The sequence below is a fragment of the Pleurodeles waltl genome, chromosome 10 (assembly GCF_031143425.1).
Source record: "Pleurodeles waltl isolate 20211129_DDA chromosome 10, aPleWal1.hap1.20221129, whole genome shotgun sequence".
Lineage (NCBI taxonomy): Eukaryota > Metazoa > Chordata > Amphibia > Caudata > Salamandridae > Pleurodeles > Pleurodeles waltl.
The window spans coordinates 76,145,629-76,158,560 of record NC_090449.1 but is presented as its reverse complement, the minus strand read 5'-3'; the positions used below and the strand labels follow the sequence as shown (position 1 = coordinate 76,158,560).

The 12,932-nt window shown below is 43.3% G+C and overlaps 1 protein-coding gene across 2 annotated transcripts in view; it reads right to left on the bottom strand.

The window, feature by feature from the left end:
- Positions 1 to 419: 419 nt before the first annotated feature.
- The window catches only part of LOC138261114 (protein SpAN-like), a 28,230-nt gene continuing 15,717 nt past the window's right edge, over positions 420 to 12,932 (bottom strand). For both annotated transcript variants that reach the window (XM_069209773.1, XM_069209774.1), the window contains 3 exons: positions 9,056 to 9,165; positions 6,461 to 6,686; positions 420 to 691 (listed from right to left, as the gene is read on the bottom strand). In XM_069209773.1, the coding sequence (XP_069065874.1) occupies positions 687 to 691; positions 6,461 to 6,686; positions 9,056 to 9,165 (341 nt within the window). In that variant the 3' untranslated portion in view covers positions 420 to 686. The remainder of the gene's footprint in view (positions 692 to 6,460; positions 6,687 to 9,055; positions 9,166 to 12,932) is intronic.

Below are 12,932 nucleotides of genomic sequence, written 5' to 3'. Positions count from 1 at the left end.
TCTCAAGATGCACAGTGTACGACGTGTGCACAAAGAGAAACAAGGCGAGGAGGTGCGAAAGGGGAGCAGAGAGGAGGGATAATGATGAACTCTTAAGAGGTATGCTGCAGTTTGTGACTTCTCAGCAGCATCCCTGAAATGTGCTCACTCTGTAAGCCCACACAAGTTTGCTAAAAGTATGACTCGTTCCGAGAAATAACCTATTACAGGTCTATAATAAGGCAGGAAGGCAGTGCTAACTATCATTTCAATCCAAGCCTAACGCGAAATTTGTAAAAGAAGCAAACAAACAAAAAACAAACTTTTTTGACATGCTTATTTATCTTGGGCAAAATAGACCATCATTGTCTTGTAAACCGAATACCCTGTGGATCGGCTATTTGTGGAATATCTTATCATAAACAACACTAACACCTCAGTAAAAAAAAAAAACATGTTTTATTTTTCAAGAATATAGGCAGCAATACATCTTTAAATAACACTCAACAAAATGGTTTAACACTCGTATTTTCTACAATATCTACTCAGAATCAAGAAAAAACATAAATGAATAGAGAATACATGTAAACAAATGATTTCTTGGTATATCTTGGAACCAACTTTATCACATTTTGGGGCCTGACAAAGCCTTGACCTATCTTGTTTTTTGAACCTTTGTGGTCCGATGTGAGATGCTGTCCATACTTTTACTCTGCAAAGAAAAGAAAAAGGCTGATTATTTTCGCGTTGTTCATATTTTCAGTAGGTGATAAGTTTTCAGTTAATGGGTTCCACATTTTGACAAACACGACTGTTTGGCACGGTTCATATGCCTCCAGGCCTCCCGGGGGGCAGGAAGATGGTACAATAAGTAGTAAGGGAAGAGGGTAAGATCAGTTATTTCTCACAGTATCATTAACCCTTTAACACAAGATCCCTTGTATAGCTCTAAGAAGTAACTGCACTGTGCTCCACCTGGCTGGTATTAACACTGTGAAATTAGTTTTTGGTGTAAGTCCAGCAGTGGGATTCTCAAGTTTGCAAGGTCCATGCGTGACAAGCTTACCCAGGCCAATTTTTATTTTTGACACACTCTAACTTGAAGTCCCATCTCTCCCCTTGTAAAATTAGAACCGCAAACCCCATAATGGAAAGAAAAAACTTGGACTTGGCTAGCTACTTATGCATGTACCTGTGAAACTTGAGAGGCTCTGCAGCAACCCCTGCATGGTTCTCAGCTTGTCCTCTGCCCCTCATATTTTGAGTCCAGGCGCTGAAGTACTTAGCCCTATCCTTACTGAATTATTCAATTACTCCTTAGCCATGGCCTGGGTCCTCTGATCCTGGAAACCGTCACTCAAGGCTCCTCATTAAGGCTTGTATTGTTTAATATATACATAGCCACATTGGCCATCGTAGTTCAATCATTTGGTTTCAAATTGCTCTCATTTGCTGACAAAACTCAGCTTATTGTCACCATGTCAAAGAACACCGTCCTGACACTAAATGAATTCAAAGCCTGACCTCTTTCCTTACCTAAATGGATGAAGGAAAGCTGTCTGCAAAGCAATGCTGAGATGATTGAAATACTTATTTTGCATGAGTCCCAATTCACACTTGGTGGCCTTTTTTTAGCTTGGAGCCCCTCTGCTGCCAGTGAAGTTGGCCAGAAATCTGAGCGTCTGTTTTTATCAGGAGCTCTCCTTTGGCCCTCAGATTTTGCCAGTCTCAACTTGCAGCCTTCCCTCCCGTGCTCGCTCGGAAAGTAGATAGCTTGCGGTCATCCACTCAAACAGATGTGGTGCGAGCTCTCATCACGTCTAGACCTGATTAAGCCAATTCTCTTTATTTGGGGCTCCAAATTATATGTAGAGAAGGCTTCAGTTGGTGCAAAACGTGGTGGCCTGACTGATTTTGAACATCCCACACTGACAGCTAATTCCCTCTCAGCACCATAAACTTAAATAGCTTCTTGTACATAAGAAAATCCTATTTACATCCACAACTAGACAGAAACAGGGCCCTCCTTTTTTGTTTTGTATCATCTGATTCTACCCTGTGTTCCTCCGCAGAACTCTTCTTCGGCTAGTCCGATAGTCACCCTGAATGATCAGTGCTAGAGTTGGCAGATGTTCTTTAGGAGTTCTGGCTACCAAGCGCTGGTACAACCTACCTCCTGATCTTCCCAAAGTTCTATTGGTGGCCCATTTCTGTCAGCACCTTAAAACTCGGCTGTTAACAACACTTTAGTTACTCTTCAATTATTCTCTCTCAGACTGCTCAAAGACCCTTGTTCTCCAGTGCCGGAAAGCCAAAACTCAGGGAGCTGTTTGCACTTTATAAGCTAGTCATTCATGATTTAGAGTACAGCTGTGTAGGAAGTTGGCTCTGTATGTGCTATTTCAAAGTAAGGAATAGCATGCACAGAGTCCAAGGGTTCCCCTTAGAGGTAAAATAGTGGTAAAAAGAGATAATACTAATGCTCTATTTTGTGGTAGTGTGGTCGAGCAGTAGGCTTATCCAAGGAGTAGTGTTAAGCATTTGTTGTACATACACATAGACAATAAATGAGGTACACACACTCAGAGACAAATCCAGCCAATAGGTTTTGTATAGAAAAATATCTTTTCTTAGTTTATTTTAAGAACCACAGGTTCAAATTTAACATGTAATATCTTGTTTGAAAGGTATTGCAGGTAAGTACATTAGGAACTTTGAATCATTTCAATTGCATGTATACTTTTCAAGTTATTGACAAATAGCTACTTTAAAAGTGGACACAGTGCAATTTTCACAGTTCCTGGGGGAGGTAAGTTTTTGTTAGTTTTACCAGGTAAGTAAGACACTTACAGGGTTCAGTTCTTGGTCCAAGGTAGCCCACCGTTGGGGGTTCAGAGCAACCCCAAAGTCACCACACCAGCAGCTCAGGGCCGGTCAGGTGCAGAGTTCAAAGCGGTGCCCAAAACGCATAGGCTAGAATGGAGAGAAGGGGGTGCCCCGGTTCCGGTCTGCTTGCAGGTAAGTACCCGCGTCTTCGGAGGGCAGACCAGGGGGGTTTTGTAGGGCACCGGGGGGGACACAAGCCCACACAGAAATTTCACCCTCAGCGGCGCGGGGGCGGCCGGGTGCAGTGTAGAAACAAGCGTCGGGTTCGCAATGTTAGTCAATGAGAGATCACAGGATCTCTTCAGCGCTGCAGGCAGGCAAGGGGGGGGTTCCTCGGGGAAACCTCCACCTGGGCAAGGGAGAGGGACTCCTGGGGGTCACTTCTCCAGTGAAAGTTCAGTCCTTCAGGTCCTGGGGGCTGCGGGTGCAGGGTCTGTTCCAGGCGTCGGGACTTAGGTTTCAGAGAGTCGCGGTCAGGGGAAGCCTCGGGATTCCCTCTGCAGGCGGCGCTGTGGGGGCTCAGGGGGGACAGGTTTTTGTACTCACAGTATCAGAGTAGTCCTGGGGTCCCTCCTGAGGTGTTGGATCTCCACCAGCCGAGTCGGGGTCGCCGGGTGCAGTGTTGCAAGTCTCACGCTTCTTGCGGGGAGCTTGCAGGGTTCTTTCAAGGCTGCTGGAAACAAAGTTGCAGCCTTTCTTGGAGCAGGTCCGCTGTCCTCGGGAGTTTCTTGTCTTTTCGAAGCAGGGGCAGTCCTCAGAGGATGTCGAGGTCGCTGGTCCCTTTGGAAGGCGTCGCTGGAGCAGGATCTTTGGAAGGCAGGAGACAGGCCGGTGAGTTTCTGGAGCCAAGGCAGTTGTCGTCTTCTGGTCTTCCTCTGCAGGGGTTTTCAGCTAGGCAGTCCTTCTTCTTGTAGTTTGCAGGAATCTAATTTTCTAGGGTTCAGGGTAGCCCTTAAATACTAAATTTAAGGGCGTGTTTAGGTCTGGGGGGTTAGTAGCCAATGGCTACTAGCCCTGAGGGTGGGTACACCCTCTTTGTGCCTCCTCCTAAGGGGAGGGGGTCACAATCCTAACCCTATTGGGGGAATCCTCCATCTGCAAGATGGAAGATTTCTAAAAGTTAGAGTCACCTCAGCTCAGGACACCTTAGGGGCTGTCCTGACTGGCCAGTGACTCCTCCTTGTTATTCTCATTATTTTCTCCGGCCTTGCCGCCAAAAGTGGGGGCCGGGCCGGAGGGGGCGGGCAACTCCACTAGCTGGAGTGTCCTGCGGTGCTGTGACAAAGGGGTGAGCCTTTGAGGCTCACCGCCAGGTGTTACAGCTCTTGCCTGGGGGAGGTGTTAGCATCTCCACCCAGTGCAGGCTTTGTTACTGGCCTCAGAGTGACAAAGGCACTCTCCCCATGGGGCCAGCAACATGTCTCTAGTGTGGCAGGCTGCTGGAACTAGTCAGCCTACACAGATAGTCGGTTAAGTTTCAGGGGGCACCTCTAAGGTGCCCTCTGGGGTGTATTTTGCAATAAAATGTACACTGGCATCAGTGTGCATTTATTGTGCTGAGAAGTTTGATACCAAACTTCCCAGTTTTCAGTGTAGCCATTATGGTGCTGTGGAGTTCGTGTTTGACAAACTCTCAGACCATATACTCTTATGGCTACCCTGCACTTACAATGTCTAAGGTTTTGTTTAGACACTGTAGGGGTACCATGCTCATGCACTGGTACCCTCACCTATGGTATAGTGCACCCTGCCTTAGGGCTGTAAGGCCTGCTAGAGGGGTGTCTTACCTATACTGCATAGGCAGTGAGAGGCTGGCATGGCACCCTGAGGGGAGTGCCATGTCGACTTACTCGTTTTGTCCTCACTAGCACACACAAGCTGGCAAGCAGTGTGTCTGTGCTGAGTGAGAGGTCTCCAGGGTGGCATAAGACATGCTGCAGCCCTTAGAGACCTTCCTTGGCATCAGGGCCCTTGGTACTAGAAGTACCAGTTACAAGGGACTTATCTGGATGCCAGGGTCTGCCAATTGTGGATACAAAAGTACAGGTTAGGGAAAGAACACTGGTGCTGGGGCCTGGTTAGCAGGCCTCAGCACACTTTCAATTGTAAACATAGCATCAGCAAAGGCAAAAAGTCAGGGGGCAACCATGCCAAGGAGGCATTTCCTTACAAGCTGTAATGGTAAATCTTTCGATTGCTGGAGAAAATCTGAATCCACCAGTGGAATTTCCTCCAACATATTGTCTCTGTCTTGGATACAATTCCATTAGAGGATTCTCATTTGGAATTAGTTTTTGTCCAAAAATTTGGAGGACTCAGAGTAAGAGTACTAGAAATCAATATTACAGACACTGTATTAAGTACCCTTTTAGAGGAGTTCTCCTTGTTATCCTCTCTTTGTGACTCTCTATTCATCTGTAAATGGCTCATATACGTTCTATTTTAGGCTTTAGTATAAACAAGTCTTAATATTCATATTTTAATTTTATGCAGAACATAATTTGGTAAATTACTATCTGTTACTTTGAAAGATGAGTCAATCAGTCTAGATATTTGCATTTGCCATTAGTCCTAATACATTTTCATGGATGGGAATAGCACATTTATATAAAAATCACTAGATCAACTGTAAAGAGCTAAACGTGAATCGAGTGCTCTTTCCAAAGCCTTTATTAATTTCACTGTGAGTGACTGGATGTGCAAAACCCCACTTTCAAATTAGGACTAAATGACAATTGAGAGCGCTTTACAAATGGCCAAGCGGTGTTCCTATTCGTGGTGCCCAAGATACTGTGCCCAGCATCGCTGCCCCACAACCAACCCTCAAAGGCAACAAATGCTGTATCCATTGATAAACTCATTCATCTCTATCTTCTTCTGCTTCTTTTTATTGCGAACATTTTATTTACGTCAATAAATGAGTGCATTCATTGAAGACTGACCATCTCAGTTACTCTTTAAGAGGTTCAAGTAAATCCACTTGGCTTATACGATATATACTGCTCAATGTAAACACACCTCAGCCTCACGCTCTTTTCATAGTAGATAGAAACATCTTAAAGGAAGGGACAGAAAGATCTGTACAAAGAAATATATAAAAGAAGGAAATGGTAGGCACAGAGGAACAAGACTTTGCTTTTACAGGTAGCAAACTGTAGTATTCACAGTCCACAAGCTTGCAGTTTCACTTCAATTGGTTTGTTGATCTGTGTACAAGTTCAGGAGTATGTCTTCTACCTGTTATCTATGTAAAAGTTCAGGATTAAGTTATCAACCAGCAGAACCTACAGGACCTACTTGCTGTGACTTTAACTTAAGGACCTAACATGGAATAACATAACTGACTTCCTGCTTGAATGCCTCCAGACTGTTGTATGAAGACTTTGCCCTCCAACTACAGCGCAAACCCCACCCAAAAATCAAAATGCATTTAAGAGTCTTTCCAAGGCCACTTATTGATGCACGATACTCAACCCAAGTTTTAGTGCATGGTTTTGTAACCAATATCCTGACCAGTTATATTTTCATATCCTTTCTAATCGTACGTTTAAAACATTCTGTGTTTTTCAGGCTGCTCTGTCTCGTGTCGGCCTACCTGCTATGTAGCGTAGTCTGAAGCCTCTCGTCTGAACACTGAGGTCACTCACAAAGACCACTTGCACGGGGCTTCCGAAGGATATCCCGGTGTTGTGTGGGATGACACCACAGTATTTGTTGTTTGGTAAGTATGAGAGTATGTGGAGTCCACCATCCAGCTCAAGGTAGTCGGAGGAGCAGTGGTAATTCTTTTCCAACTCAAAGTCCAGAAATAAAATGATCACCTAAGGGAAGAGAAGTGGCCGCTGTTACACATCATAGGCCAAATTCAAATCATGTTTTGTTCTTGCAGCTTTGCCATTTGGAGAGATCACAAATTGCGCTTTGATATGTCAGCGGGGAACTAAGGGCCTGATTTACAACTCAGCGGACAGTTTACTCCATCACAAGGGTGACAGATATCCCGTCCGCCAAAATCCAAATCCCATTATAGTGTATGGTTTTTAGATTTCGACTGACAGGATATCCATCACTATTGGGAGGGAGTAACCCATCCACCAAGTTCTAAATCAGGCCTTAAGTTTATATACTGACTTTACCATCTACTCCACTCCTAGAAGCATTTCCACTAAATAATCTTCACATAATATTACATACATGCAGAGATCTCGAGGTTATCCTCTCTCCTAACTTGCGTACACCAAAAGTATTGTAGATCAGACCTTCTAACAAGATCAGTTAGTAACATAGGTACCCTCTGTCACTTTGCCTCCTCTCAATTTTTAAAAGACCAGTTTGTTTGCAGCGCAGAATATTAAGGAGTCATCCAGTGAATGAAGCCACAATAGTAGCCCCATCCCGGGTACCGCTGCCTCACAACTTTATCACAACTGACCTAGAGTTCACGCACCCATTTCCCCCAGATTCTATAACACCAGACCGTGTTTTACCGGCTGGTAATTCTGGCTGGTAAATCTTATGACGGTTTGGCTGCAACAGCAGCAAAGCCTCTATTACTGTCCCTCCCCAAGTTTTTTTTGGGCAACTAGCCAGGCCATACGTTTCCTCTTGCCTCCCCTGCCCTCCAGGCCACCAATGTGTGCATCAATCCGCACAGAAGAGGGAAAACCATGCAGTATTTTGCCTGGTAAAGCTGAGTCCACTACGGTATTCCCCATTCTGGGGATTTACTTGTAATTGCATGGTACTGTCGAGTGTTACGATAAGATAACATTAAATGCATGCAGTTTGGGCCCCACCTGTTTCATGCAAGTTGCAATGAGGGACCAAGTCTCAAAATCCAAGCAGACTTGGCACAAAGGAACAGAAGAACTACAATGGTTATTGTTGGTGATTGTTAAAGATGCAGCGCTGGGACCTCGCACCTGGGTAAAGAGAACAATTGTTCTTTTTTCTATGCACTGACTGGAACCTTTAAGGCTACTGTTTTGTCCTTTCATGATTTTATTTTTTCTTCACTTTGTCGCATTAAGAACAGCTTCTAAAACTTGGTCTGTCCTCTGGTGGCTACGAGATGGAACTAAAAGGATATGATGGGCTGTTCTCACAAAGAAAATCCCAGGAATGCCACTGGTCAAACGTCCAATGACATACATCTATAGGCTTCTTTTGGTCTGTTTTGTAGTAGCAAGAGAGGATGAACTCATGCATCGATCTGAAAACGACTGCGAAATGCATCTATAGCATTGTAAGTTTGAAATCAGTAGAATTGCAGACAAGTAAAGAGACGTGGTTACGCCTTGGTCCTTGGTGCTAGTGAAGGTTTGTCACATCTCCTCTCTAGTGGTAAAGAAGAAGAACTGCAAGTCTTTCACAGTGTATCTGAAAGAGGACTAACAGCAGGTATTCATGCAAAGCTTTGGTCGTGCGCAGGGTAGGGTTGGCCTATACAACAATCTGTCATTGCCAGAAGAGCTGGTCTGACAGATTGTGTGGACCTTATTTGCCTCTTTGTGAGCCTGTTTATGTCCTGTGTCCTTTGTTTTACTGTTGATTTCTCCATCATTACTAGAAGTATTACCCGTACCAAGTACAAATGCATGGAATCTCCCACATCTTGCAAAACACATACAGAGTTATCTTTACAAGTTCAAAATTGCCCCAATTTGCAAATGTAGGCCACTTTTTAACTAAGCTACAGGATGATTACTTTTTTTGGCACCCGGGCCTATTTTCTGTCCCAGTTTGACTCATATGTATGAGACAATAGCAGAAGCCACAGCTTAGGCCCTGGTCGCAAGGATAGGGGACTTTATTTCTGATAAGGCTTGCCAAACAGCAGCAAGTAAAGAGAACTGGCCGACTTTCTTTCCCAGTCCGGCCCTGTTTGAGCAAATATGATTCCTGCCTTCCCCCTTGAAAGGGGCAGACTCCCTCAGAACAGAAGTGTATTAACTTTATTTACAATTAGGCTGATTATGTGTTCCCTGTATTTATTTGTCAGTTCACCCGATGTAAATTCTCCTGCTCATCTCTACCCCCAATGGAAGTAGGGTCCTATGCTAAAATAAAGAACAAATACTATAGCTCATGCTACCTTTCAGCTCATGTAGCTAAATGGCTTCCCAGAGGGAACCAAAAAACAGAGGTAGGTTTGCACCTGCTGCCCACCCACAAAGGATGCTCCTCTTACCCTCCGTGTGGCGGTTATGTTCCAGTGGCAGTACGCATTCCGTGGGTAGGGATCGGGATAGTTTGGTGAAGTTATTTCTCCGGATAGATCTGTCAGAGTTCCTCCACAACCTAGAGAACAATTGAGAGTTAAATTATTATTAATCCTAACTATTATTAATTAATAAACATCCACAAGAGAATACCTGGCAGTATTACAATATAGTAGACAGAAGCCTGTAAAAACATGTGTATGACTGTATCTCATTCCATTCTTGTAGTGTAGTGGTCAACTTGCTGCTAACTTGTAATATGCAAATAAGATCACTTTTCACCTTCTCACTTCTTCTATGACTTAACCACTTATTACAGTTGAGTTGTGACATTGTAATGTCTGCCACCTGAAACAGTAGAATGTTCAAAGGACAGGCCACTTAGCAGAGTTACATCTCCCTTTAAAGAAATGGATGGGCTGTCTAGGTTTGCATCTCTTTCACACTGGAATACTTTTCCTTGTAAATTTACAGTTATTAGTCGACAAAGATACAATTATGGCAGTATGGTTATTTTTGCTTACATTTGATTCACATGAGAGCAGTAAGGTATCTGCATTTTATCACACATACTGAACTCGAGCGTTTTTTAAAAATGATTTACACTGAACTACTTTAAATATTTTTGCAACAGAGTGCAAGCTATTTCCCTGTTGATTATAACAGTACACACTCCACATATATATAGTAAATATTTGCAACTGTAGTATTTCTCACACAAAAAGAAGACAGGTTTAACGAAAGTGTGATCATATGTTGTATATGTATTAATAATCTCTCCTTATTACAATTATGACCATGATCCAGGCCAACTTAACATGCGTATTGCAATATGACTGTTTGAATACTCTACATATGTATGGGTGACCCTTCGAGTTTATTTCTCCTCTGTGGCTGTCTTGTTTTTTGGGGGTATGGTGTTAGCCAGCCAGCAACTCTGATGGTGGGGTGATTAAAGTGGCATTCTATTGGAATTAGCATGTCAGATTTAAATTAAGATGCTAAATGGCAACATTTTCAATTTTTGCTGCAGATAGAGGAAGAAGGTAAATGGAAGTTCTTTAGCTATATGCAGGTCCCCTGGAATTATATAGCATGAAAAGACTAAATTATGAGGCACGATTGACCAATTTATGTGGCAGAAAAGTCCAGTTATAAATTTACAATGCCAATAGCTCCAACCCAAGCAAATGCGAGACCTATTGCACTACAAATGCTTGTTTTTTAATATATCTATATTAATGTATAGAAAATGACCTTTTTGCACTAAGTTGCAAAGCTATACTTTGGTCTCTGCAATATTGGAGAAGCCTCAATTTATAATGTAGCAAACAAAGAACCAGATGAAAGGGAGTGTGAAAGATTCTCCAATGACAAATAAACCAAGTGAGATGACAGAAGACAGAAGCTGTCATCTGCAAAGAAACATACAATTTACTTTGATTTTCCTTAAGAAAATAAAAAACTGAAGGAAAATGCTGCCAGCATTGACTTACTAGGTGGCAAAGGTAAATGCACACTTCCAAAGCATGGCACCTCCGTTTGACTGCAAGCGTGTGCTTAGTATGTAAACGAAACATCTATGTTTTAACAGCAATGCCGACATTTTAATCTGCAAGACAGCTATGCAGAAACCATTGGTTTCAAATGTTCACAGCTGCCATTCTAATGTATCATTTTGTTGCAAAAGGATAAGACTTCACGGGCCAGATTTACAAGGCCCTAGCACCACTTTTTGTGACGCTCTAGTGGTGCTGTGCCACATTTACAAGGCAGAGCTAAGCAACGTTTTGTGGCTTAACGCCACCTTGTAAATATGGGCCCCCCAATGCAGTTTTATCTATTAGAGGGGTGTGCAATGGGTGTTGCTGTGGCTGTTCCACCGCAAACCCATTGCTTTTAATGCTGCCCCAGTTTTACATGAAGACGTAAATCTGTGGCAGCGCCAAAAATGAACGCCCCCCAAGGGGTGGTGTTAACCTGGCGTAATGAAGAGGAATACTTTTATTACTCCTCGTTTCTGCTTTTCTATAGAAAGAGCAAAATGCCATGAATGATTATTTATGGGCAGAAAGGTGTCCCTTCCTGCACATAAACAATCATTAAAAAATGACGATTTGGTACTTCTATGTGTGCTGCAGTATGCAGCACATAGATTGTTTATGTGCAGGAAGGGACGCCTTCCTGCACATAAACGATCATTAAAAAATGACGATTTGGTACTTCTATGTATGCTGCATTATGCAGCACATAGATTGTTTATGTGCAGGAAGGGACGCCTTCCTGCACATAAACAATCATTAAAAAATGACGATTTGGTACTTCTATGTGTGCTGCATTATGCAGCACGTTGATTGTTTAAGTGCAGGAAGGGACGCCTTCCTGCACATAAACAATCAGTCCTGTCAACTCAGACACCCTTGCACTATGGTTCAAGGATGCCTGCATTGGCAATGGCAGCTAAATTTATTGCCTTTGTAGGGGGAAACACAGGGGTTTGGCGTATTTTAGTAAATACGGTGCATCCCTGCTTTCTAAAGTGACGCAGCGCAGAGCTGCAAAGTGTGGCGCAGCACCGCGCTCCACCACCTTTAGGTAAATCTGGCCCCATTTATTTAAATCATACTTGATTGATGTCATGTGAACCTAGTTGCTGTGCTCTCCTTTAAATGTATCCTTGCACCAAAAATTGACGTGAGGAAGCATTTCAGTCTAAAAATATAGAGCAAAATAATGGATTCGCACTTTGTTTAATTTGTACTGTAGAGTTCCAGACAATTCTGCCAATCACAGTGTGGCGGATTCTCTTCCCATTTGATCAAAACAATGACAACAGGAACAGTGCAAGGCTTCAGAATGTGAGGTGGCCGACGCGAGTGAGATTTGGCATATCCTAGTACAATTTCTAGTCACTGAGAGGACTTCTGGCAAGATTTTACAAACACGGGTAGTTGTGAGCAGTCAGGGGACTCCTTCCCACGTAGTAGTAGAAAAACAAAGTCAAAAATATTTTGGTGCCATTGGCACTGATTTTTCTCAGCACAGAACGTCCTACTGGAGCTAAAATCGGAACATAAGAAGCACAACATGCCTTTTGGTTCCTTTTGGCAGAACTCCGGGGAATCTCGCAGAGAATTTACGCAGCTCCGAATGATTCCAGAGAGTGAACTTCTGCATGTTCCGCCCAGGCCTAGCTGAAAGTTTAGAAGGCAGGCAGAGTGCAATATTGGGGATGCGAACTAACGCAGAACATAGACAGTCTATCTTTTGGTGTAATCTTCTGTATGTCAGGGTCTTATTCAAATTCTTTTTGGCCAAACACTGGGATACATAAGGAGAGAACACAAAGGAGAAAAGGTAAAGAGGAGAAGAGGCAACATGAAGAACAGGCAAAGTAAAGAAGAAGATAAACAAGAGGGAGACTCTGGTGTATAAGGGAAAATGTACAATGGTTGCTGCAGAAACGCACCAGGCCCTAGAGGAAAAGAGATAAGAGGAAAAGGCCCAGGTAGAGAAGATACCAGAAGCACATTGGAAGGGATGTAGACAGACCAAGACTTAAATACCCTGATAAGCTTATCACATCAGTGGTAGAAGGGAACTATTAAGTTTGGACATTGGTCAAGAGAATCCCTCCCTTGGGGCAGCTGGAGAATTGAGTCCTCTCCTGTAGTGGATTTCCTTCATGCAAGGGTCCCCAGTATGGTTTAGAGCAATTAATGTGACTGCAATGCAGAAATGAAAATGATAGGGATGCAGGGTAGGAAGATCTGAGTCAGAGCAGAGAGGCATGTGAAAAAGGTTGCCTATCATGGGTGTTAGTTCCTTTGGTGCTAGTAGGTAGCA